Source organism: Lepisosteus platostomus, chromosome 6 (assembly GCF_059453375.1).
Source record: "Lepisosteus platostomus isolate fLepPlt1 chromosome 6, fLepPlt1.hap1, whole genome shotgun sequence".
Taxonomy (NCBI): Eukaryota; Metazoa; Chordata; class Actinopteri; order Semionotiformes; family Lepisosteidae; genus Lepisosteus; species Lepisosteus platostomus.
Window position 1 is genome coordinate 32343748 of NC_142616.1, and position 24598 is coordinate 32368345.

At 36.4% G+C, this 24598-nt stretch overlaps 1 protein-coding gene across 2 annotated transcripts in view; it reads right to left on the reverse strand.

The window, feature by feature from the left end:
- Positions 1-2911: 2911 nt before the first annotated feature.
- The window catches only part of hspa12a (heat shock protein family A (Hsp70) member 12A), a 52029-nt gene continuing 30342 nt past the window's right edge, over positions 2912-24598 (reverse strand). The window contains exons 4-12 of one of the 2 annotated variants that reach the window (XM_088635452.1): positions 21287-21473; positions 19515-19619; positions 18723-18839; positions 13329-13500; positions 10366-10452; positions 8220-8324; positions 7596-7854; positions 5438-5541; positions 2912-4610 (exon numbers count right to left, since the gene is read on the reverse strand). In XM_088635452.1, the coding sequence (XP_088491578.1) occupies positions 3979-4610; positions 5438-5541; positions 7596-7854; positions 8220-8324; positions 10366-10452; positions 13329-13500; positions 18723-18839; positions 19515-19619; positions 21287-21473 (1768 nt within the window). In that variant the 3' untranslated portion in view covers positions 2912-3978. The remainder of the gene's footprint in view (positions 4611-5437; positions 5542-7595; positions 7855-8219; positions 8325-10365; positions 10453-13328; positions 13501-18722; positions 18840-19514; positions 19620-21286; positions 21474-24598) is intronic. The other variant, XM_088635453.1, reaches the window with a different exon arrangement.

Sequence of the window (24598 nt, forward strand, 5' to 3'; positions counted from 1 at the left end):
GTTTGATTTTCTTGCTTCATTACTATCTGGTAAACAAAAGTGTCGTCCCTGAAAAAATTATGGTATAGGTAAGGCAGCATTTCCATTTCAAATTCTAACGATATAACTTTCAAAATAATTACAATAGACTTATTTTGCTTTGCTATCAAAATCCATACATCATTACAATGCCAATTTTATGAAAATAAAGCTTTTTTATATGATAGCTCAATAAGACATCTGGTAGTGTATTTCAGTGTACAGTACCTCGTGTATTTTGGAACAGAATTAAAAAAATTAACTCAGGGACCTCTGCTCTTTTAATATGGCATTAATGTCCACCTCTTAGTTACATATTTACTATATATAGAGAGTTCTAATGCTGAACTAAAAACTACAGCATTATAAACCATTGATGATATTTTAAAAGGCAATTTCTAGACAAAACACAATTATAGATGATTTTTATATTATTTTTATGAGTGAATAAAAAATAAAAAAACATTCTGTATTGACATCTTCAAACAAAATCCCATTAGGTTTTAATCCAATAAAACTGAAGGTAATAGAGTGCAGTGTCTCAATTAAAAAAACATTTCTGCAAATTCAAGACTTCTTAATTATTTTGTTTACAATCCTTTCAAAGCCTAGAGCTTCATTTCTGAAGACATTTTCATTATTTTAAATTGTAAATTGATCTAAATAATAGCTTAGCAGTTTTTAAGAAGAGACTATTCTTAAAAACCATAATGTTATGACTAGACATATGCACAACCTATAGTAAAAATACTGAGAAAATGTACTTAGCAGAACAAAACAAAATATTCAGATTTCACAAAAAGTACCAGTGGAAAGACTGTAATAAATTGTAAAATGTATATAAAAGCATATGCACATTGAATTTAAAATAAATCTTTAAAGAATAACAATCTTAAAGCCCAAGAACCATCTAAAATTGTGTAGAAAAAAATCCAATTTTGTGGGGGGGAGGGGAGAAAAGGTTATACACTTTTTAAAACAATGAAAAAATAAGCAATATGCAATGCTTAAACTTGTATTCATCTACTAAATGTACAGTAACATTTTAACGGGTTTTAATTGAAAAATCTGATATCAGCTTATACAGTAAATAATTTAGACAAAGTGACTAAAGATGTGAGGTGCATTAATAACTGATGCTATGGATTCATTAGGCTTTAATTCTCATGAAACTAAAGTGTACACCTTTGTGATATATTTTAGTCCTACAAAAAGTCATTACACATGGGTAGATAATTAATCACACAAACTAATCCAGACTGTCAACTCATCACAGTTGATTTCCAAAAGGAAAAAAAACCACTCTGTAATCTGCTGTCTTCACAGACTGAATGCTTAGTAACATCATATGGAGATAAAAAGACAAACAATTTTAGTTCTTTACATATACTTTCAAACATGATATAACGCTATTGTGGCGTGGGCCTACCTGAGCTGCTTAGGAACAGGAAACCCAGAAGCGAAGGTGCTTTTCCTTAGGTATGTGATACGATACCTAGTAGTTACAGGCTCAGTGACTATAGCTTCACCCCAGAGGCGAGCCAATAACTGAATTTCTACAGATGAAAAAGTCAAGACTGAAAACCCTGATCCTAGACTGGCCCGAAGCATACAGAAACTAGGCAAAGTAGATAATGGCTATAACTGCCAGCAATCTGAAAAGACTCAAGGCTGTTTGCATCTATGAGTAAGGACAACATTCTCAGAAATGGAATCTTTACTCTATATGTAATATTAGGTTATTTTCAATTCATTCCTTGTTATTTTCTGTATCAATACAAGGTCTTGACTTTGACATTTTGTTACACTGCATAGTCTTCGTTTTGTAGTTTGTAAAGAGTGTATATTTTTTTATCAATACGAAGTTTATCAGTTGTAGATGGTCCATGAGGAACATATGTAAAGAAATAAGAAAAGAAAAGTGTAAAGAAATAAGAAAGTTTAAAGACAGCACATACTGTACTGGCACTTACTCCTATGTTATTGGAAACAGAACCACATTTAAGTGTCCAAATTAAGACAAGAAATTCATTTAAATGTTTGCATTTTTTAAATTTCTTATTGGAGTAAATATAAATACTGCTTGTTATTATATTTCTCACAACTTACAAAGAGAATGTCCAGTTTTGTCTCAGAGCCAAATGTACCTCAAGTTCACAGGTTTGCAACAGCACCACTAATTAGCACATGAACTGTAAATCTAGTTGGTGCTGCTTAAATCACAGAGGCTGTAACCATTAATTTTCAAGCCAGCTCTGCAAACAAAATCTTCTCTTCTCTCTACTTTTCCATTATTTAGTACAAGTGCACACATGGTACCTGAAAATGTGTATAACAAGACCTGTCAAAGTTCATTTGAATGCAACTGGACAAATGCTGTTGCCAAGTTGTGGTACCTGTGCCAAACACTACCACATAAGTCTAATATCTAATGAAGGACCCATTGATTCATAAATGATAAGTTGACCGCAATCTTTAAAAAAAATGTTTTTTTAGGTAAACTAAACAATTTAGTAAAAAAAATAATGATTTTATCTTTTGTATACCTTCAAAAGTAATCCAGTGCAAATACCAGTTTGTGTTCAAACTATAAAAAAGAATGAAAAAATGTGTTTTACCTACCAAAGCTGTATTATTAGCATTTTATGTTACATTCATTATACATTATATTTAGAAGACATTTATCAATCTGCTTGGACAGTTGTCCTGTGAGTGGTGAAGCATTTTTTCTTGATGTTATTTTCTCTTTCAAGAACAAAGCTGTGAGATCCTATATTTTGGCATAAGAGATTAACATAAATACCCCCAAAATGTGTGGACTCCCAGGCGAAAAAGGTGTGGTAAATTACAAATGTAATTCCCTAAAAATCAACCTCAAGTTCAGCAGGATTTCTTTTTGGAAAAAAAGACCGTAAAAAATTTAAGGGCACAGGTATTCAAGCTCCAAACATATATTCCCAAAGCAATGCCCATGTCACTCATGCTTTCATTTCATCAATCAATACATTTCAGCTTCAAGGTTCATACTAGGCTGGTGAGATTAATATAACAGTATCCACAGAAGCAAGCGCACTATCAAATTCTAAAGCTGCTAAAATACTAATTAAAAAAATATTACAATATTTTAAACATTGTATATACACTAATAAACAAAAATAAGTATTTTTTAATCATCGATCCCAAGGTCGTCACTACAACAGGCTCTGGAATTCCAAATAAAAAGGCAGTAATTGCTTAGCAAATAGTGTCTTTTTTTCCCTCGCGTGGCAGGCATAAAGAAACAAAGACTGCAAACATATTGCTATGGCTATGTTGAAAACAAGTACAGCTAGCAGCATTCTCTAATTAGCTTTCAGTTTTCGTATTGTCTTAAACAACATTTCACATTCTAGGATTCATGAAGGCGTGTGTTTTCTGAACAATATGCATACCAGTGATGTTGAGAATATTACAGGAGGATTGTGAGAATTGAAATGAAGGGCTATCAAACAAACCCATCCCCACAATCAGTGCAGTAATCAATGCAGTAGTCCAACACGTAATCTGATGTGCTGCACACAGTAAATCACATTTAGCAGCCTACAACTATCTCAAACAGGTGTTTCAGGGCGCTTGTGTCAGCATGACCTTTAACAAAACATCAAGGCTCATAATTAACAGTGTTGGATAACTGAATGTGTTTAAGTATGAGCAAAAGTTTGGTCCAAGAGTAGGGGACAGTGAGTCTCAGACATTCCCATGTAAATGCTTCAATTAAAAATGGCTGTTGTGAAAACTCGAGGTACAATTAAACCTATTGGATTGCAATGTCTAAAGGGAGTGTAATGTCTTAACCGTTTGACTACTGACAAATAATATAGCTTTCTAATGGGTAACCCCACCCTGCCGCCCCATAATGGCTGGAACCTTACAAGTCTTGCAAGCTTTGCAACGAGCTGGAGGCTGCGGAGTTGGCAGATGTTAATTGTTGAGAAAGTCGATGTTGGCCTTGACACTCTTTTGGGTGGCCACATCAACGGCCAAGGCCCTGATCTCGGTGTCCCCAAACTGCATAATTGTTTGGATTTCACGGCGTGCGGCCGGGCTCTCGGTGCCGGTGAGGTCCAGGCGCAGGGTGCCGCACTTCCTCACCCCGGGGTCGGTGATGAAGACGACCTCGTCTTGCTCGGCACAGTAGATGTTAATGATGATGACGAGCTGGGAGGGCTTGGCTGGCGTGTAGCTGCGCTTGACCGTTTCGCCCAGCGCCACGGACTGGTCGGCGGAGATGAAGGTGTCGAAGACGTCGGTGCACCAGCGGGTGCCGTCCTTCAGCAGCAGCTTCTCCGCGGGGTGCTTGCCCTCCACGAAGCGGTTCAGGACCCCCACGCCGTATGTGAGTGGAGAGCGGCGCACCTTGATGACGCTGGGGTCCAGGCCGAACAGCACGGCGCCCTTCAGGATGGTGAGCCCCACGTCGTGCGGGATGATGATGCGGCAGCGCCCCTGGAGCATGTTCTGAACGGCCTGCTGCAGCAGGGGAGACTCGGCAAAGCCACCGACAAGGAACAAGAATTTGATGTTGGAAACTTCCGCTCTCTGGAAGAGTTCACCTGGGGTACAAAACACAAACACCTGGAGCTGAGACGACACACGACAACAAAGATCTTTGAGCTTCAAGTTTTGCTTGAAATAAGGACGTGTATGAAAACAGCCAACCTTGTCTTGGGAGAGGGAACAAAAGGACTGACATGATACCACAAGTGACCCAGAGAACATTTTGCTTAATTCAATTCAGTCCAGCATGGTTTAATTCTCTTAGAAGTTGTTAGTTCAGATATCCTCTAATGGATAAAGTACATTTAATTTAGACTGACTTGTGTAAACAGAAAAAAAATAACTATTTGCTCAAATTTGTGAAAACAAACTTGGGCCATATAATCATCTCTCAAATTCAAATTTCACATATTATTTAGAACTGGATTTCAAAACTGGATGTACATCACACTTCATTAATGTGTTAGACATTTAATACATCAGAAGGGTTTATATTTGGTAGGGAAAGAGGGAAACCACCTACAGATTACATTGTTTGAATTTCTACCCAGACTTGCCATTTTCAATTTTAAGGTAGAGTACTGTACTGCAGAAAATCTCTTTGCATCCTTTGGCCAAGATGCAATTTGAAAACTAAGACAGATATACTTTCACGTACAAAAAGTATAGAACACGAAGAAAATATTTTGGGGGGGGGGTGTTAAGAAAATTAAAATTACTATATAAAAATATAAAATTAGCATATTTGCAATGTTACATTTTCTATAACAATATATTTGTGACAATTTCTTTATTCTAAGAGGATAAATGCAGACCAGTTAGGAGTAAGATTTTTTAGTCTTGCATTCAGAGTTTACACTGTTCCTTCAAAATGAGTACTTACTGAGATGTTGTATAATGTGGTCAATGGTGGGCTTAAAGAGGGCATTCATTGCATCTGGGTTCATTCTCAACATTCCTTGAGACGACCATTTCACAAAGTCCACACTATAAAAGAAATTAAATTAAAATGACAATGTTTTGGGAAGAAACAAGTGGCACTTTGCTGATAAACATATACAATACAAGAATCCTACATTGTTTAGGTTTTTAATTATCGGAAATTAGGGTTGCGTTCTGAATAACACCTTCTCTCGGAAAGGTTACATATTGTCGATTTTATAAAAAGAACTATTTATCAATAAGTTAATGTTCAACAGCATGTTTAAAGATTCCGGTATTACCACATATATGTTAACACAGTGCTCACAAGGAAATTATATCTAAAAAAAATAAAATATGAATAAAATGGGCAAATACATTGTAAATATTACCTGGAATTAAAACTAAAGCAGGATTAATGAACTTGATAAACATGCAATGAATTAATAAGAACAACTCCATATCCGAATGCTATATCACATGACATGGAGTCTGGCTAATGTTTTATAGGCTTTCTTCATCTCCCAAGCTACTTCAAAGTGCTGTTATCAGATCGCGCATTTCCAGTTATTGTGCAAAATGTCTGGAAATGATACCCTTCTACTAACATAGGATCAATAATCGGCAAAAGTATAATGATTTACACAACAGTCAGCAAACACAAGACAGGGATATCAGATAGGCTTAACTCAGTGTAGTAAATGTTCATTAATATTTCAATAAGGAATATCAGAAAATAAATGAACAGAAGAGGTGAAGGTAACAGAAAGATATTAAAATATCCAGCTGCATACACTTCATATAGTGCTGGCCAAAAGACTGATAATATCACACACTGACATCTCTTGAATATCACAGCTGAAACATCCGTCTTTGCTTTAATGTAAGTCCTAGTTTTCCACAGGTTTAGCATAATATATGATATTATTGGCTAGAGAAGAGTTATAATTATTGCTCTATGTATAAAGCAGATAATTGGTCTTCACCTGTCATTACAATCCTTGTTGCAAGCTCATGAAATAGAATTTTGGAATATTTTGTGTAAAAAAAGTCAAAATACTGAAGCAAGCAAAAGCTTCCGTGCATAGTGCTTCAACAATTCATAGAACCACAAGCCATTAATTTGCTTTTTTTAGAAGCTTTTGTGTCGGAAACGCTTCATGTCTACTAACAGTAGATATTGAGAGCTACACACAAACAATAACATGCTTAACAAGTCAGATATTAAATAACAAAAGTACAGATTCTCCAAAGTTGTATTTAAAGGGGTGGCTGAGAAGAGGAAATCTAATCCACGGTACCATAACAATAGCAAAAGGTTAATATGCCATAGTGCCAAAATAAGAAGAAACGCTTTTTGTTTGAAAAGCTAAGCATCTGTGAAGGCTCTGATGGAATCACTGGCAACATCCATGAAATCTGACACAGCCAGAAAGCTCTGTATTAGTGCTGACAGGGTACTGAGCTCTCATTACAGCTTCCATTCGATATTTTTGTAAACATAAAACTAGGAGGTGGAGGGTGTCTTCACAGCTCTGGGGAAGAACTTAAAAGCTAGGCTTTTAGGGATTGATTCTCTATTCAAAGATTCTAAACTAACAATATCTAACAATCTAACTAACACCATGTAGAAGGAGCTATTATTTGCTATTTTTATTATTCCTACAGATAAGGTCTCATAAAGCCAATGTGTAATCACAGACTGGCTGCTGACAGACAGTTCACTTTTAAGACATTAGCTATACAAGACAGGTTTGATTAATATATAAGTGTATTTATGTATTTAACCCCCCCCCCATCTTTACAGGCACAATCTGAATAGTTATAAAAAAAACTACAATTGTAAACTAAAAGTAAGGACGGAAGATAACAAGCTAATCATTTTGTGTGTTCTACTCTTAAAGCATTTCACCAATGAACAAGTCAAAAAATTTAGAAAATAGTGAAAGCTAGGCAGGAACCCCAAAATGTCATGCTAAGGATTAAGGAAGCTGGTCTTTGGAGAGCAGGACACATCCTAAAGTCATCCCTGAGGTGTTTTATGAAAGTAATTTGCATATGCGGTCGGTGATTCTTTCTGAGCTCTTCCCGAGACGAGCAGCGAAGCCCAGGACACTCACTTGCTCTTGCGCAGTGCGTGCTCCACACTGTGACCCCGGTACTTCTTGTAGTAGTCAATAAAGGAGAAGGGCAGGTTGATGTTCAGGGGGTTGGTTCTGTCCGGTGCTGCTGCTCTCTTCCGAGACTCGAACGCAATCATTAAATCCACCCAGGCTGCCGGTCGCTTGATCTTAAACTGTTCTATGAAATCTGCCCCAAAGATCTTGCACAGTAGCTTTTCAAATTCATAGTCTATACCAATAGAGCCATAAGGACCCCCTGCAAATAAAACAGAAAAACAAACTGGAATTAGAAATGGGGTGCTGAGGATGATGCCCTACACCCCTCCACCCAGCACATGGTTGGGTCTTTTCTGACATTGTTGCAGGGTTTGGGGGTTTAGAATGCAGTACCAAAGGACTCTGGAAAATCAAGAGCAGTGCCCATGAAAGCTTTTTTGATGCAAATATTGTAGTCGATGCTTATTCAAGGCAGCTGAAATTTATAGTGTAAAAAGCCAGGAAACACTGTAGAACACTGTATTAGAAAAAAACAAGAGCTGTAATTGTGATGATGCAAAAAACCTGAGACTTGCAAATCTCGTTTGCATGTTGAAAAATGGTAGAACCCAAGGCATCCTTTACCTGAAGCCTTATAAAGTTCCTTCAGATGACCTTCAGGCATCCTGATCTGGTGAACTGTCAGATCCACTGTGCCTCCTCCACAGTCCACAACTACATAGCGATCGCCTATAGAAAAGCAGACAGACATACAGTCAGACAAAGAAAAGTCTTGCTCGATCTGGTATAAAATGATTGCCGAGTGGCAGCTTTCTATCTGAAAGCATCCCAAAGACGAATATGTCTTCAAACTAGATCCTGCTAATGGATTTCAGTTCTACTTGGCACAAATAGGTCTTTACATTGGTATTTATTTGTATTATTAAAGTGCAACAAACATATAAAAGAGGAGAAAGCAAGTTTATACCAATAAATTGATGTAACTTCAGACTAATCTTCTTCAGATTAATGCTGTAGGACTAGGTATTGGTACTGCTTTAGAGACCTAGCAAGCCTTCAGACGAACTGGCGCACCAGGACTAGAGTTGGACTGCCCAAGCACACTTGAAGGATTTCCTCCAAGTTATTACCTCTTGTCTGGAGTTCTAAAAGAGAATTGTTTGGGGTTTCTCCTCTCAGTACATTAAGCTTTCTTTACTGTGTTCTCTTCTAGATGGACATTAAATAACACACTATGCATGAAATAATAAAGTAATAAGTGTATGGAGATCAAGCCGTTTTATAACCTGATCAGAACTAGACTCCTAGTATCAAATAATCCTAAATACATACAAGAATGGAATCATTTGGGATTATCCAGGTCAAACTGACACACTAGTGTGTATCATGCAGTCCAAGACTGGAGTTTCCTGTTTAAATGGAGATGAGACCCCGCAACAGGTCCATACTATGATTCCTCTGACACCCTTCCTCTAATTATAAGTATGTTTCCTCTTACTAAATTTCAGAATACTGAGAGATAAAGTAGAATACAACTGCTGATGATACAAACCTAAAAATAGCACGCTAAAAGTCTCACCAGATTTTAATTTTTAATTTGCAGAATATTTTATAATAATACTGGTTTAAAAACAGAACCTATCACCAAATACAGTATATAGCTCAAAGCAAAACATATCCATGGATCTTTCATTTCATACCCTTGATAAATGCACAATTTAATTTTATAGAAATAAATACAGCTCCAGGAATTGCATAAAACCAACAAAGAAAAGATACCGTTTCTTGTACTGCTACATCTGTATACACAAGGAGAACAAAGTCATTTATTAAACCAATTTTCTACCTATTTTGGAATATTAAAATTGAATATCACAACAGCTGTACCATGCACTGACCCATTGAAAACATGTCAATTTGTACAAAAGAGCCAGGCTCTACCATACAGAGTCTTTCTTCATAATTAAATCAAGTGAACTGTATTCACATATGTACAAATTTATACCAGAGTAGAATTTTAGAAAGATGGGGAGTTTAAACAATACTTTATAATTTTTCATTCTATCACACTTCAGAGAAAACCTGCTTCCATCCCATCAACATTCCAGCTGATATTTTGTTTTGATTGTTTTTTATTTCATTTGATTGTTTTCATGCAGTTAAATCCAGTTGTAGATGATTTCACAAAGTATCGGGAACATTTTTCCATTAAAATCTGTAATGATATTTCCTGGCAGTGCACTCAGTTTAGTTTGGTGTGGTAAACATTTTTCCCCAGATATTTTTTCTTCTAATAATCTGAGGGCTAATACAGTATATTAGTGCTTTCTTATGTGTCCTCACCACCTATCTTGAAACATTATGTAATGGAATTGCTTCTCAGCCATCTCCTCATCATAAGAATCACTTCATCCAATTACAGTAAAATGTACATTATAATTTTACCAGTACAACAAGGAACTTTTTATTTAATGAGTAGCCATCCTTTCTCCACAACATGCTGGACACTATAGTGTAATAAAGAACATCCACCGACCATGTACTGTATGGTCCCTTGACCATATCGGACTGCAGTTACACAAAGTCACACAAGACCAGAAATGTGAGAGAAACAAAGAATGTGGTTTTGTCAGATTGTTAATCTGCAAGTGTTATTAAGCAGGGTGACTGGTGGTCATTTATGAAAAGACCACAGTGTCATTGCCAGCAAGTTAAGAACCAGCAAGAGCAAACGATGAGTGATGTAAAAAGCAATAAAGGAACACTCTACCTTCTTCCAGCTCCGACCAAAGCTCTCCTATGACATTTTCCACCAAAAAGGTGCGGCTCTGCCGATTGCGCCGGACATGCTCCTTAGCTGGTTATTGATAGAAAGAACATGACTCAATGCAAGATGGCAAGTGCTGAAAAGCTGTGTTTTAAAAAAGCAGGCAAGAGAGTGAAATGTAACAGATTGATATTAATTTACTCCAGTTGACATTTTTATCCAAAGCACTTTACATCTCTACTCATTTATATGGCTGGGCTTCGCACTAAAGCAATCTGAGTGAAATGCCATGCTCACGGGTACACCAGCACTGCCACACTCAGGGTTGAAACCCATTAGCTTGTACTGTGGTTCTATATCTACAGTCCAAACTGCGACTCCACGCTTCTGCCTCCTGCTACCAGAGTAATTGGAAATGTGGCCAAAAATATCAAATTTAATACAGATCAATTTCTCAGTGTACTGGAATTGGAATTAAATAACAGTGCTGTGTAACCTCAAGTCCTCGATGTAGAGCGCCGCAGTGTGAGAATGCCATCACTGCCATGTCAAGGTTGCTCAGCTCTCCCATGCAGGGAACAACAGTCGGCGGCTCAGGCAGCATTAAGTCTGCATCAACTCTCCTCACACGTAGGTCTGCACTGTACCTTAAGGCAGAACTTCATGTTTTTAGTCTTGAGGAGTTCTGAACATGCCACTCTATAATCAATTCTCTACCCAGAGCACACCTCCTTAAACCACAACATTCAGACAGTGGTTGTTGTCTTATCAAATCCTCTCTGTCGTTACTTTTAATCTGAGGCTGGTAACTATCTTTTCTAAGAACAAAGGCAAGTTTACAACCCTATTAACTTGCACTTCTTGGTATTCTTTGATTAGACACTAATCTTTGACATCTTACTGATGAACAATGAATTTAGATAAACCAATAAGAGAATGAATCTAAAGAATAATAAAAGCATCAGAATTCTACCGGCTATATAATCTTTAACTACTCAGATTGTCAGTTTAGGCAACCTTTCTACCACAGACTGTAAGTACACTTTGGAGCAGTTTGATGATGTTATAGTTATTTCATTAAAATGTGATGTACAGAAGTGAACCTTCAAGGGCTAAACTGCACCAACTCAGTTTAGCCCTGGAGTTTGGAGTTCAGTTCAAATTTTCACCTCATGTGCAAGATATTATTTATGAAGACACTGTGCTTCATTCCATAAATAATTTAGTTCTGTTTCACCATATTAAACACGAGCATACATTCCACAGTATAACACAGTATTCCAAATTAATAAAAAGACAAAAGCAACATTTCTTTTGCATGATATTCTTTATAAATCTAGCTCCAAACCCGGGAAATAATACCAAAATAAAAGTTCTTCTTAATCTCAATCTATTGTTTTTTTCCTATATAATATTAATAAATGCAATCTAGAAGCATTTCATAGTTATTTAAATGTAGCAATCATCAAAATAAAGACCACTGTGATTAAAATAAACTAAGCATGCAAAAATATTTGCAGGCAAATAAAAAAGCATTATTACTTGCAAGCATGGCAGAACTATTGGGTATTGGGATAGCTTGCAAACTTCTGAACTAACAACAGAAGTAACAAATAAAACACATGCGACTAATTGCAAATAAAAGTGCAATTCAGTCACTAACTAGGCCACATTTCAGAGCAAAATGACACAAGTGCATTATCTTTTTAACCTCAAATGCAAAATACTGCCCATACAACTATTATTTTACATTTTTAAATTATTTTGTCCGGTCATAGAAAATGTCTTATGACCACAACATCCTAAAAACTAAATCACAATTTAGTGACAACTATTAGAAAAAGTCTTCCCATATGGATTTGCTGTTGCTGCTTTCACTGCTGGCAAAAACATGAATTGAATTTCAGTGTTGAAGGGAGCTTTGCAACTCGGATGAACCTCAATTGACCTCCTATTCTCATTAAACTCTTAATGAACAAGACCGAAAGAAAATGTTAGGAGGCACATGGAGCTTCACTTATGAACTTTTGGAATATAGCAACTGGTGCACTTATTTGGTAAGTATGTTAGAGGTTTGCAGCTGTTGACACAGCAGAAAGCATGCATCATTCAATAAAACTGGGAGTGTTAATGAAGTAAGAATCATGCAAGTTTAAAGTAAAATAATAGGTACAACTATTTTATAAAACATGATGCAAATGTTAATAATAATTATTTTTCTAGGGGGGCTATAATATTTTACAAGTCTCAATGTACAATGGTTGCTTCCCATTTCCTCTGCAAACACAAGGTTTGCATACAACATGATTCATTTGTACTTCTATACCCACCTTGTAAAACAAACACCTGCAATGCACTAATACGCATATGCACTGTTTAGCAACTGATTCATAAGCTAGTATTCACAAAAACATACACATTCTAGAGGCAACTAAACAGACATGGAAGTCTGACAGTTGATATTGTATACAGGAAGGTATTAGGATCCTGTTAATTACTGTATCCAGTGACTGCTAAGCTGTAATACTGAGAATGATGTGTTATTTAGTCAGAGAGGACTATGGAAACAAACAAAAAAATTTGATTGTATTAAGATGTTGCAAATTCAAACCTCATAGAAAGCATCAATGATGCCTTTATGGATCATCATTGGGTATATTACTATAAATCCCTACAATCAAATTACAAAAAATATTTTCTGAAAAGCCCCACTTTATGAAAAGTGACTGACCCATTCTAAAATCATTCTGAAAATGGTTTCCATCACAGGTACTTCTCACTGTAAGATGCAAGCTCTCATGCAAATCTCATCTCAGCATAAACTGGAATATGGATATTGTTCTTTGCTCCACAATGGTATTTATCTAGTGGGCGCCCCAGGTGCTGACTGCGATTTGGACTGTGAAGTCTACAAAAACATCTCATCATCATCTAGTCATTATTCAATGCCCCACACACTAGTTTACCCTGTGTCATCCCAGCTCCCACATTCTCTGTTGGACTGCAGCCATTCACAGCCGTCTTGCAGCTCAAGTCAATCATTTGGTGGAGGCGGAGCTTCCTGCAGTAGATGGAAGCAGCTTCCGGTTCCAGGGCTATGATTAGCTGCTCAGGGTTGTCAGGGGTAACCAGGCCAGACTGAACAGGAGGAAAACAGGAAAACAAGAGGTTGGATCCATGTGGAAAACAGTACTTTTATTTTGTGTAGAAGCTCAAAAGAAATCCTCTGTGTACACTCTGGTTCAGTTGCTTTAAGTGTAATTTTAAACAAAACAGGTTCAACATTTAAAGCTTGTTTTCATCAACCAAATCCTAATCCTCTCGATATGGAAACTGCAACACAATAAAGTCCAGTTTAACAAAAATAGAAGTATTTGAAGAATTTAACAATTTAATTATCATGACACATAATTCATTACATATCAATTGTTTACAAAGTAATGAGCTCCTCAGAACAAATTATTTTTGAAAAGTTATTTAGCTAACACACTTATAAATAATCATATTTTGCCATTTCTATATCATATACATATGACTGATTCTCAATGCCTACCAACTGTATTGATGAATCTGTTGTAAAAAGCAAGATATAATACTTTGAAATTCTCTTAATTAGTTCTATTTTTTGTAAATTTTACATACAGTTAATACCCTACTGAAATATAATTTAGATTGCAATACTTCCAAGAATGTCCAGACGTACTAAGGAATCTTAACAAAGCATGAAACTTTACAGTAATTTAACAAAAGTTTTTTTTCATCCAAGGACATTCAGGACTGTGCTCGTTCCCATTTTCATTTTCAGTCCAACTGAGCACGCATTAAGTTGAACATGACATAATTCTGTATTCATACCCACTTACCAAAGCAGAATGGTAAATTGTTTGTCTGTCAGAATAACTGATGAAACTAATAGGAATCTAAAGCTACACTTCACTTTGAACGTCATAAATATGGGTTTAATACTTATTCAATCAACTTCTCAACTGATGTTCTAGAACACAAAAATTAAGTCAATATCTAATAAATATCTGATGGCTATGAGGTACAGATGTGAGAGATAGTGAAGAGTCTGATGACATAGTTTTATTTTGAGGAAACAAATGAACCCCTATTGTCTATCTTCTGACTACCGAAATAATCATTCATGACAATCTCATTCTGTAATCCTGTCAACATCAATCGGTTGGCATAGAAAAGGGAACACAAAGGAAAAAACCTGCTGCTGTCCATCTTGAAAAACTGCTTTTATCATTCACACAGTAGTAACTACAAAGACATAATAATTACTATAATTAAACATTTAAATACAAATTGTTTCTTTCAGTTCTTTTTCATTTTTTCCCCCCGAAGACGTAATTGCATTGAACATGGCTATGATTTATTGAGATTGGAAATGGATTGAAAATGAGATTCCATGAGTGTCACTGGGATTTTTTTGAACACGTGAATTGTCTGTGTATAGGATATGCTGTGAAGGAGAGTTGCAGGGCATACCTGAAGCCCCAAGGCACTTCAACACACATCATAACTATTGTTTCTCCCACGCAACCTGTCACCTCAGACCTTCAGTGTGCAGAGTGGTTGTCATTATCAGAGTTCAGTATACGTCTACGTCATATCCTCCATACTTACACAATGAGAGTGGAATTAAAAAAATAATTTGCCCTCTCTGTAACACCTTTGATAGGTAAATCAACTTCTCATTGTACACAGTATAACAAACCAAATTAATATGATACTGTTACAGCTATAGGTGACTAGGAAGTGTCTCTAAGCGTTATACCTGGCAGTATAAACACTTCTAGTTTCAAAGCAGAGGGGATGTTTGCTGAGATGTGGGGGGCTCCCCTGATAAAAAAAAAGTAAAGTTTACCTTGGTATACCTAGATAATTAAGTTGTGGGTTAATGACTGTCAATGAGCAGCCCAGAAACACACCATATAAGATCACATTAAGACCACAGAGAGGAGAAGAGACAACAAGAAAAGAAAGAAGAGAGGAAAGAAAGAAGGTCAAACCACAAGAGAGGAATTGGAACTTGAAGCTTGCACCAGGCGAGAGCCCCTACTTCATGATCATCCAGACCAAACCTGACTGGAGTTAAGTATCTGAATCTTGCTAGAGAGAGCGTGCTATTTTCTGTTTTTTTAGGGAACTTTGGTTTCCTGGGTAAAAGATAACTTGGTTAGAGACCTCTTTCCTGCCTGTGGGTGCATTTTTAGAATATGGAGATAGGCTCCCATTTATTTTGTGTCATCTGGGGTGCAGAGAAAGAGATTTAACTGCAGGTTGTATTGCATGTATTTAGAAAGCAGCTTTTTTGCCCTCTGTAGGCATTATTTAAGAGTTTAATACTTGGTAAGTCTGGGGTTTTTTCACGGTGATTATAATGTTAGGATTCTAAAACACCTTGTTTGTAAACACTGTATGTATAGTAACTTGTGTGGATGTTTTGTTGTCTGTAGCATAGTGTTTGTCTTGTCATTATTAATACACATAAAATTTCTGTCATAGATATATTTACTCTCTGGCAAGCAATACAATTACTGTTTGGGGAAAAAAAGGCTTTTTTTCCTCATTTTTATTCCAGAGCTTTCTAAACTTTTGCCTGTGAGTATAAAAATGAATCATGCCTTAATGTGCTGCCTGTGTTCATGGAGGTAAGAAGAGGATTGCAATTCTCCCCTGTGGAGTAGAAGCATGACAGCAAAGACGCTGAGTCAGTGCAGAAACACACTGCAGTGACCACAGGGCACTCTGGCTTCCCACTGCAGATCCCATAATGAAGAGCCGTAGCACTTAATTAGTGTGCGGAGGATGAAGTCATGTTTCGGAAAGATAAATGTATAAAATGTGTCTTGTGCAGAATAAACTGCATTATAACTGAGTACAGGGTAATGTGAGTGATGATCATTTTTGCAGAAGACTTTTTAAGGATTTATAATTGATGCTGAACCCAGGAAAGCTTTGTGAATTCTAGGAGTAGTCCACAAAATAATGACAGATTCTTTATGGCTTTCATTTTGTTCTGTAGTGTCCACAACAACATGTGACGCAGTGATGCAGTTCTTGTCCTAGAATGACATAATGCAGAATAGTCCATGAGTGTTTTATTTTAAAAGCGCATGTGTAATCTGCTTCAGGTTGGGGGCTTTTATATTCATAAAAAGTCTTGCCCTATTTTCAAACAACGTATGTAAAAAGGCAACGAATGGGTGCCTTTATTTCAAAGTGAGTATTTTAAGACAAATGTATGCAATGCCAATGATATGAAATCACCATATAAAAGAAAAACCCTATCATGTCAAAAGAGAAGGGAGTGTTTTACACAGCTTATCAAAAAGAAAAGACAGCTTTAGCTGGAAATCTCTTTTGCAAATGTTCTTTCTGAGCATCTCTTCTTCTCTCGTTTCTACATCTGCTGCTGCCTTTATCTTTTTTAGTGCATGCCACCAGAACAGATTAAAACTGAGTCAGCACCTTCTGGAAAATGTCAGTTCAGCTTACAGTATGTGACAGCTGTCACAGCTGTGTCTGGATGACTGGGCTACAGTCACTGACCTTATTCCAGGAGCCCTGACAAGCCAAGGACTGTCTGACAAGCTTCAAACCACCTAATAACAGTGGCATTTGCCCAGCTGTGCACAAGTGTAGATCACAGGATCCATTCGGCTCTCAAGCACAGGACTGCAATGAATGAGCCCTTGAGCAGTTCTAGGAGTCCACTAGTCTTAACTAGTCCAAACGATTATGGGAAAGTTAGTCTGAATTTCAATTAAGCTAAACAACCAAACCAACAAAAAACGATTTTCTAGCTCACTCTTCTCTTGGATTCTGCACAGCTCAGAAATGTATCTGAAAAACGCTGAAGAAAAAGAACATGTATGTTCAAAAATAATAATAGTAAGTTCTTCTTACATGTTTTGTTAGACCACTCTTTCTACAGTATGCAACAGCTGTTGATTCACACAATATCTACAGCAGTTGTATACTGTCTGAAGGGCAGTGGTGTGAGAGCAATCCTAAGAGAGTTCTGGAAGCTCATACTGTTGTGATGACTCAGAGCATCAGGCACTGCTCAGGCTCTTGCTCAGTTTTTGGCTGAGGAGAAGGGGGTGTGGCACAATGATGCAGAAACATGATGAGCTCATTCTGCAGGAAAACTGCCTTCCCCACCTTCCCAGACAAACATTTCAGGCACATCCTCTCGAGTCCTCCAGTATAGAATGGGCCCACACTTAGTGTGATATGTACTGTACATTGCTTTATGCCGACACAGACACGTGAGTCCTGCAGTATTTTGGGGGGCAAAATTTTTTTATTGGCCTGTTGGTGGCAGTAAACCTTACAGCAAAATTAGATTTGTAAAACTAAAACATTATGAATGAGGAACTGCTGAGAGATTAGTTTTATGAAAAGCTCACAGAATCAAAGATATTAAAGAAAAGATAAATGAGCCAAAGATGCTGTCCCTTTTTAGCACAATAGATAATTAACTTCTAAACACTAGTCACACAGGACAATTTCAGTGTATAGTATTTGCATTTTAATCAAAATATGTCTACAACACAATCAAAATAGTAGATTTTTGACCTTAGAACATTTTGTCATCTTTACATAAAGCTTGACTATTTTGTGACCTACTTTGTCCTTAACTTTCAGGTAAGAAAGAAGAATCTCAAAAAAGAACCAACTAGCATAGAATGTCCACAGATAATTCATCTGACCTGATCCAACTAAAGCATTTAAATACACTAAAATAACTTGTCATTAGTTTTGCTTTCCAATTTGTCTTACCTGTAAAATGATTAAATGGGTAACATGTTAATTTTATTTTTTCTCTTATAATGTTTGTACTATTTATAAAAACACCCTTCAAACCATTTAAATTGGGAAATTATTGAATCCAAAGAACCAAAGGAGACTGGACTTGACCTGTCAGAAGCCTTTTTTGAGCAGCTTGGAATCATGAAAGGTTAAGAGACCTGCTTGAGCAAGAATTCATTTCTTGTTTACCCGTCACTAGGCAATTTATTTCCCAGAGACTAGTCATCAATGTAGAATAATTAATGTTAATAATTAATTAATGTTCTTATGTTCTGTGGTGAGGCTGAGGGCATCATCAGTATTCCCGAATTCCAATACATTTTCTATGCAATTCTTTTGGAAGCCAGTGCAAAAAGAAGTGCAGTGGGCCAATCTCAGCGGGTTCTGATTTCTTTGCAGTCACAGAAGTCACACTTTCCAGTGTATATTTACTGTGCATTTATAAATGCTAAATGAGCCAAAACACAGAGTCAAAAGCTTTTCTTAGCAAGCCAACCTGTCCTTTGTTTCTCTACTGTTTAAGGTTTTACCTTATAAGCTGCCTGTCTCATAAACTGCTTTGCCGGCTGCTTCCAAATGGCCGGCACAGTGATCACCCATCTCACATCTGCGTTGTCAAACTCGGAGCCCGTTTGGTCGCTGAGCTCCTGAAGTAGACAACACAACATGTGACAAAAGCCATTCAGATAGCGTGTCATGGTCTTTTTAGTAATACACGTGCGTCCCTGAAAACCCCCATTATGTAGCTACTACAGTAAGGGTCATAAATCCAACACCTAGTCTTCGTTTCAGACGCTTTTAAAATAATTGTATATTTTTTATAATTGGAAACGGAGCCTTCCAATCTGTAGCACCACGTCTGTAGAACTTACTGCCCAAATCCCATAAAACACTGCAACAGAGAGACATTCTTAAAGCCAATCTTTTCACTGTAGCTTTTAATGTGCAACTGTGGCTTTATTGTGGCAATTTACTTTGTGCCTTTTCTCCTCTTTGTATTTGTTCTCTAATACATATTGCACATGCACTGCTGGGAAGCGTATAGTTTTTTTTTTTTTAAAGCACCTGTAAACAAAATGTATGACTGTTTTTTTTCCAGAAAGTTGAGCTAGAGTCTTTGAAAAACAGATGCATTTTCTAAAAATTAATTCACTATAATTCAGAATTTTTTTCTTATCAGCAAATATCTTCTTACACTCAATGTTGCTCTACGAGTAAAAATAAATATAATTACACAATGGTAAACATTTGCCAAACACTAGAGCTAGAAAGTTAGCAACGATATTTTTTCACAGTATAACATTATCTCACTGGCTAGATACCTTCAGTGCCTGCTCCTTGAAAAACTGCAGAGCATACGCAAAGATGTCCAGGGCTTTTACTCTCTTTCCATTGGCTGCCTGCAGCTCGGTCTCTACTGACAGGTTCTGTAGAGACAAGGCAAGAGGCCTGTTATCAAAAGGGGTTTGATAATAAGACAAGGGATATCACTGAGTTTGCACCACAACCTAGTCTCCATCACTATTAGCAAGTGAAAATACCATCTTTTTATTTGTTCAAGGCAAACAATGATAACGTATGGATTCCTGTGAAATGTGTAATTCATTTTTTTAGCTGTGTCCCTTTGAAACAGGCATGCATAACATGTAAACTGCTCTAGAGATGTTTTGTGTATGTGTAAAAAATGTATCTCACAAATATTAGAATCCAGAGTAGAGTCCAAAGCATAGATCACAATTCTAGCAGAATTTGAACAAGGATCACTAGAGGACAATTACTGTACATTCACTGTAGCTAAACTCACTGTGTACAGGATTTTGTTTATTCACTGCACTGTGTGCACTGCAATGTCTGTCTTTCTGTGTCAGCAACATACATACTGTATATGAAAAGATCAATCAATCAATTTGTTTATTTGAACATCCCAACCAACAACCTGATTCTCCTTTTTATCGTACTGCCAGCTAATATAATTAAGCATACCTGTATAAATATGTATATCCTCCTGTCACCTCATGGGGCTCAGAAATGGCATGCTCTTGATCACTCAATAAACCTGGACTCACAGATGAACTACCTGTATACCAAATTCAGGTGCTCATCAATTAAATGTGAGTCACAGTTTCCTGCCCTGTCTGACTGTTAGCTCAATATTTTTATTGAGTTCTCATTCATGTTGCTCCTTGATTTATATCTAAGAGGTCCTCATGAACTCCATGCTGCCAAACTCTCAGTTCTGTTAAGACTCAAACCTGTCTAGTTAATGGGGACAGATGTCCTGTATTTGGTAGCCTTCTACAGTTTAAACAAAACTCTCCAAAGAATAAACTAACACCTGTTTAACCTATTCTATAAACACACCAGGGATTACATTTCACTTAATCAAATTGTTGCTATCGTTAATATTTTTGTATTGCTTTTAAACATTCTTTGCTATGTTACAGTAAGTGTCACAAAGTATATACAGTATATGTGCCCAAAGTAACAATAACTTTAAAAGTACTAAAAGTTAAGAAAATTTCAGAATGTCAGGTTTGTTAAAATGACATGATAGATTATGCAGAGATTCACAAACACCACTTGTGGCTAAAAAGCTTTCTCAATTCTTATTGCCCACAAGCTACATTGCCATACACTAATCTGTTACATAGAGGTTCAGGTGTGGAGATGCTTCAGTGTGTCGGGCTGGAATAAACAAAACGATGCCATTCACACACTGGAAGAAAAGTGTTTTTCTTTTTACTTTACAACACAAGTTTACCTGTTAATTTGCTACATATCCTCTCGAATTACAGTAAAAAAGACAGCATTTTACGTTTCTTTCTCAAATGCAACATAATTGTTACCTTAAAATTTGATCGCAGCAGTGAAAAAAAATGCAAAAAATCTTTCATCCAAAAAGAAATGATTAGAAACTCAAAAGCTTAAGGGGATAAGGAAAGAAATCATACATGCTTGGAGTGTTAAATATATTTTAAGTGAGTGGTGCAATATTTAAATAGGAGTGCTAGAGTTATATACATTCAAGATATTTTTTAAAATTGTTATTGAATTCTCATGCTATGATAGTGGATGCCAAGGTTCGTGTCCTTACAGCGGTTGTATGTAGCGTCATCTTGAACTTCTCAAGATACAGCCAGTGCTTGGACTCGCTAGGGTCCAGGTCATGGTAGAAGTCCCGGGCCGCGTAGCCAAAACTGTGGAACTTCCCTTCTGGAGTCAACAGGATGGTAGTGGGGGTCTTCTGATTGGACACTCCAGGATCTCCACCCTCCCAACGCCTGGTGCACACAGTACAAAGAACAGCCAAGATTTAGCAACAAGTACAGGAAAGGCTTTCATTTCCAATTCCAGTGAAAATGTTGGTTCCAACTAATCCAACTATACATTAAAATGAGCTTCAGAAACTGGAAGAACCAGGGCACAAAAAAAATGATTAAATGATTAAATCAAATAAATGGTCGACCACAGCAACAGCTTAAAGAGCTGTTCAAATATATCTCTACATTTATTTTTAGATATATAAATTATACAGTATATATAAGATGTTTAGAGTATTATATTGCAGTTAAAAAAAACTCTCAGCTTATCACTGATGACCACTCTCATCCTCTTCATTCCCATTTCCATCTGCTGCCTTCAGTTTTAGAATGCCTATGGCCAAGGAAAGTATACAAGAAATCATTTGGTATATTAAACGCAGCTACAGTAAGTGACTGTTTCCTGTATTGAACTATCAAATTATTTGTAATGGTAATGTAGTTTGGGCAGAGAGATTTGTGTATATATGTATTCCAGAACTATTGTTGTTTTTTTATATGTATTTATTTTATGTAAAGTGTTACTTTTTTGCATTTTTAATATAGTGATGCCAAAGACAAATTTCCATCCTTTATTTATATCCTTATATAATTTTGGATGGACAATAAAGTTATATTTGATACAACACAGCACATCTCAAAAGTAATTTGACATCCAGTAAGGACATAATCACGGGATGGATCCATGCAAATCCTCAATGTAGTACTTTATAATGGGCAAATGATGCATTTGCAATTCTGGTGTCTAGAGACAAAATTATTGTCGGTAAATCAGATCATGTTAACCTGTGCATTCCATCTTGGAATCATATAAGAGAAAAAAGTGATGATGCTAGCTTTACAAAAAATACAAGATTAAAAGAAAAGGATTTGAAACCTTAATATTCACGCATGCTTTGTAATGGGTGTATGACTTAAAAGAAGAATTATGAGGACGGTGCTGTTCAAAAATGACATCTGGCAGGTACTCCTGAGTGACAGTTGCAATCACATTAGGTGGTACAAGAGTGAAATACTACTCTATTGGAAAAGCATGCTTTTCTGCAGAGATAGGCCAGGGCTTATAAATAGCTCTATTCCCACAGTGATATAGTATGCCATATGTTCTTCAAGCACGAATGACACTGATGAATTTATGACACAGGGCTCATATAGGGAAGAGCATATTGTGGGGCAGTAAATTAAATATAAATGGAAGTCAAACCACATTATACTATGGAACAAGTAATAGGTTTATTCCACGCTGAAAAAAGAAGAAAGAAAACACAAAAAATTATACTATTTTCTCATTAAGTTCACCTGACCTACCTCCAACATAATTAGATGCCTTGTGAATCTCTTATACTATAGTAGGTACAAGCAGCAGATTGACAATCTTCTTAGACCTACAGTATAAGAAAGACTGCTAGTTCAAATGTATTCTGTAACACAGTCTCTCTTCTGGTTTGTGTAAGATGTCTAGCTAAGAGATTCTAAACGGAGAATTCTCCGATGTCCACTGCTGCTAACAGAGCTTGTCCTTTGCACTGCAGCTCAGCATCACTATTTTATGACAGCAGGCAGTGAGAAATGACATGAGTGGCCTGACAGTACATGTACAGCGTCATCCAGGAGATGCTGGATGTCACTGTTAGTTTAATCACAACCAGCTCAGGAGAACAGCAGCTGTTACACTTTCCAGGTGGGAAAACAGTTATTTGGATATATTCACGAGACCTTGCTATTATATTTCTACAGTTGCAGATATGTTAAATTGCATTCCCTGAAATAAAACACAAGATGTATTGCAATCTTAAGAAATTAAGTGATCTGATTGAGGTAAAGAACTGATTTTATTTATTAAATTATTAATGTATATTCAGAAAATGTATTATCTGGAATGATGTACCATGTGATGAAGTGCCATTTCTATTGATGCTTACACTATCCAGGAAATATGTTAGGCAACCCAAAGTTTCCCATTTCATCAATCCATGACATTAATGCAAATTGAAAAGCTGTTGTATACATGCAGCTGTGTTTGTCATGTTCCTTTAAAATGGGGGGAAGCAACCAATTGCTTATTGTACACTCTGTTGGCTTGTGCTCCAGCTATAGTAACTTAAACAGGTTTTGCATTTAAGTTGCAGTGTGAAGGAAAGAAATATCTGAAACAGTATCAAGCTCATGAGACAGATGTTGTGCCTGACCAGCTAAAATGACCACCCTTTTTAATATCAAATGCATTATTTCCTATACAAATGTATAGGGCAACATAGCCCTATACTTATGTTTGCTCAACATAAGATTCATGGAATATAAAAAAGATTAAACAAGCTGTATCATTTTTGTAGTCCTTGCTTCAATTCCAAAGGTGAGTTGGACAGTCACTGGCATAGATGTGGACCCCTACCCCCAAATCTATGAACATTTTAAGCAAATATTTACTAAGAATTACAAATATTGCTTGTTTTACTACTTATCTCACAGTATCTCTTCAAAACTTATTGAATACACATTCATCCTTAAAAGGCTATAATTAAGGTTTGTACTCAACTACTAAACTTACTGTAAGACATACTGTATGTTGTTAATATTATTATACAAGTCTACCTAATTAATTTTGCAAGAAATTTTAATCACAGCTTTTCATAATGAATAACCAATGTTATGAGATTTATCATTATCAAATAAGTGTAGTTTAACATTTTTTCTTATGCATAGCAATTAGTAAATAAAATTGCTGGTGATAATGGCTGTCAAACTTAATGTCTATGAAAACTGATTACCAACTACAGTATCTACAGTATTATTCTTTTACATTTGGGTTATTCCATTTCTGGGTAAAAGTCAAACCCCAGATCTTAACCCCATATAAATGCTGTATAGGGAGTTGAAGCAGGCAGTACTTGCAAGAAAGCCCTCAAATATCACACAAATGAAGGAGTTCTGTAAGGGTGAGTGGGCAAAAAGTTGAAGATAGACAATTACAAGAAACGCCTACAAGAGGTGATTTCTGCCAAAGCAGACAATTGCATTTCTGACTTCTCTGGTGGGCATAACAATACATTTCCATGTTCTACAGTCTTGGATTCATTTTCTTCTGC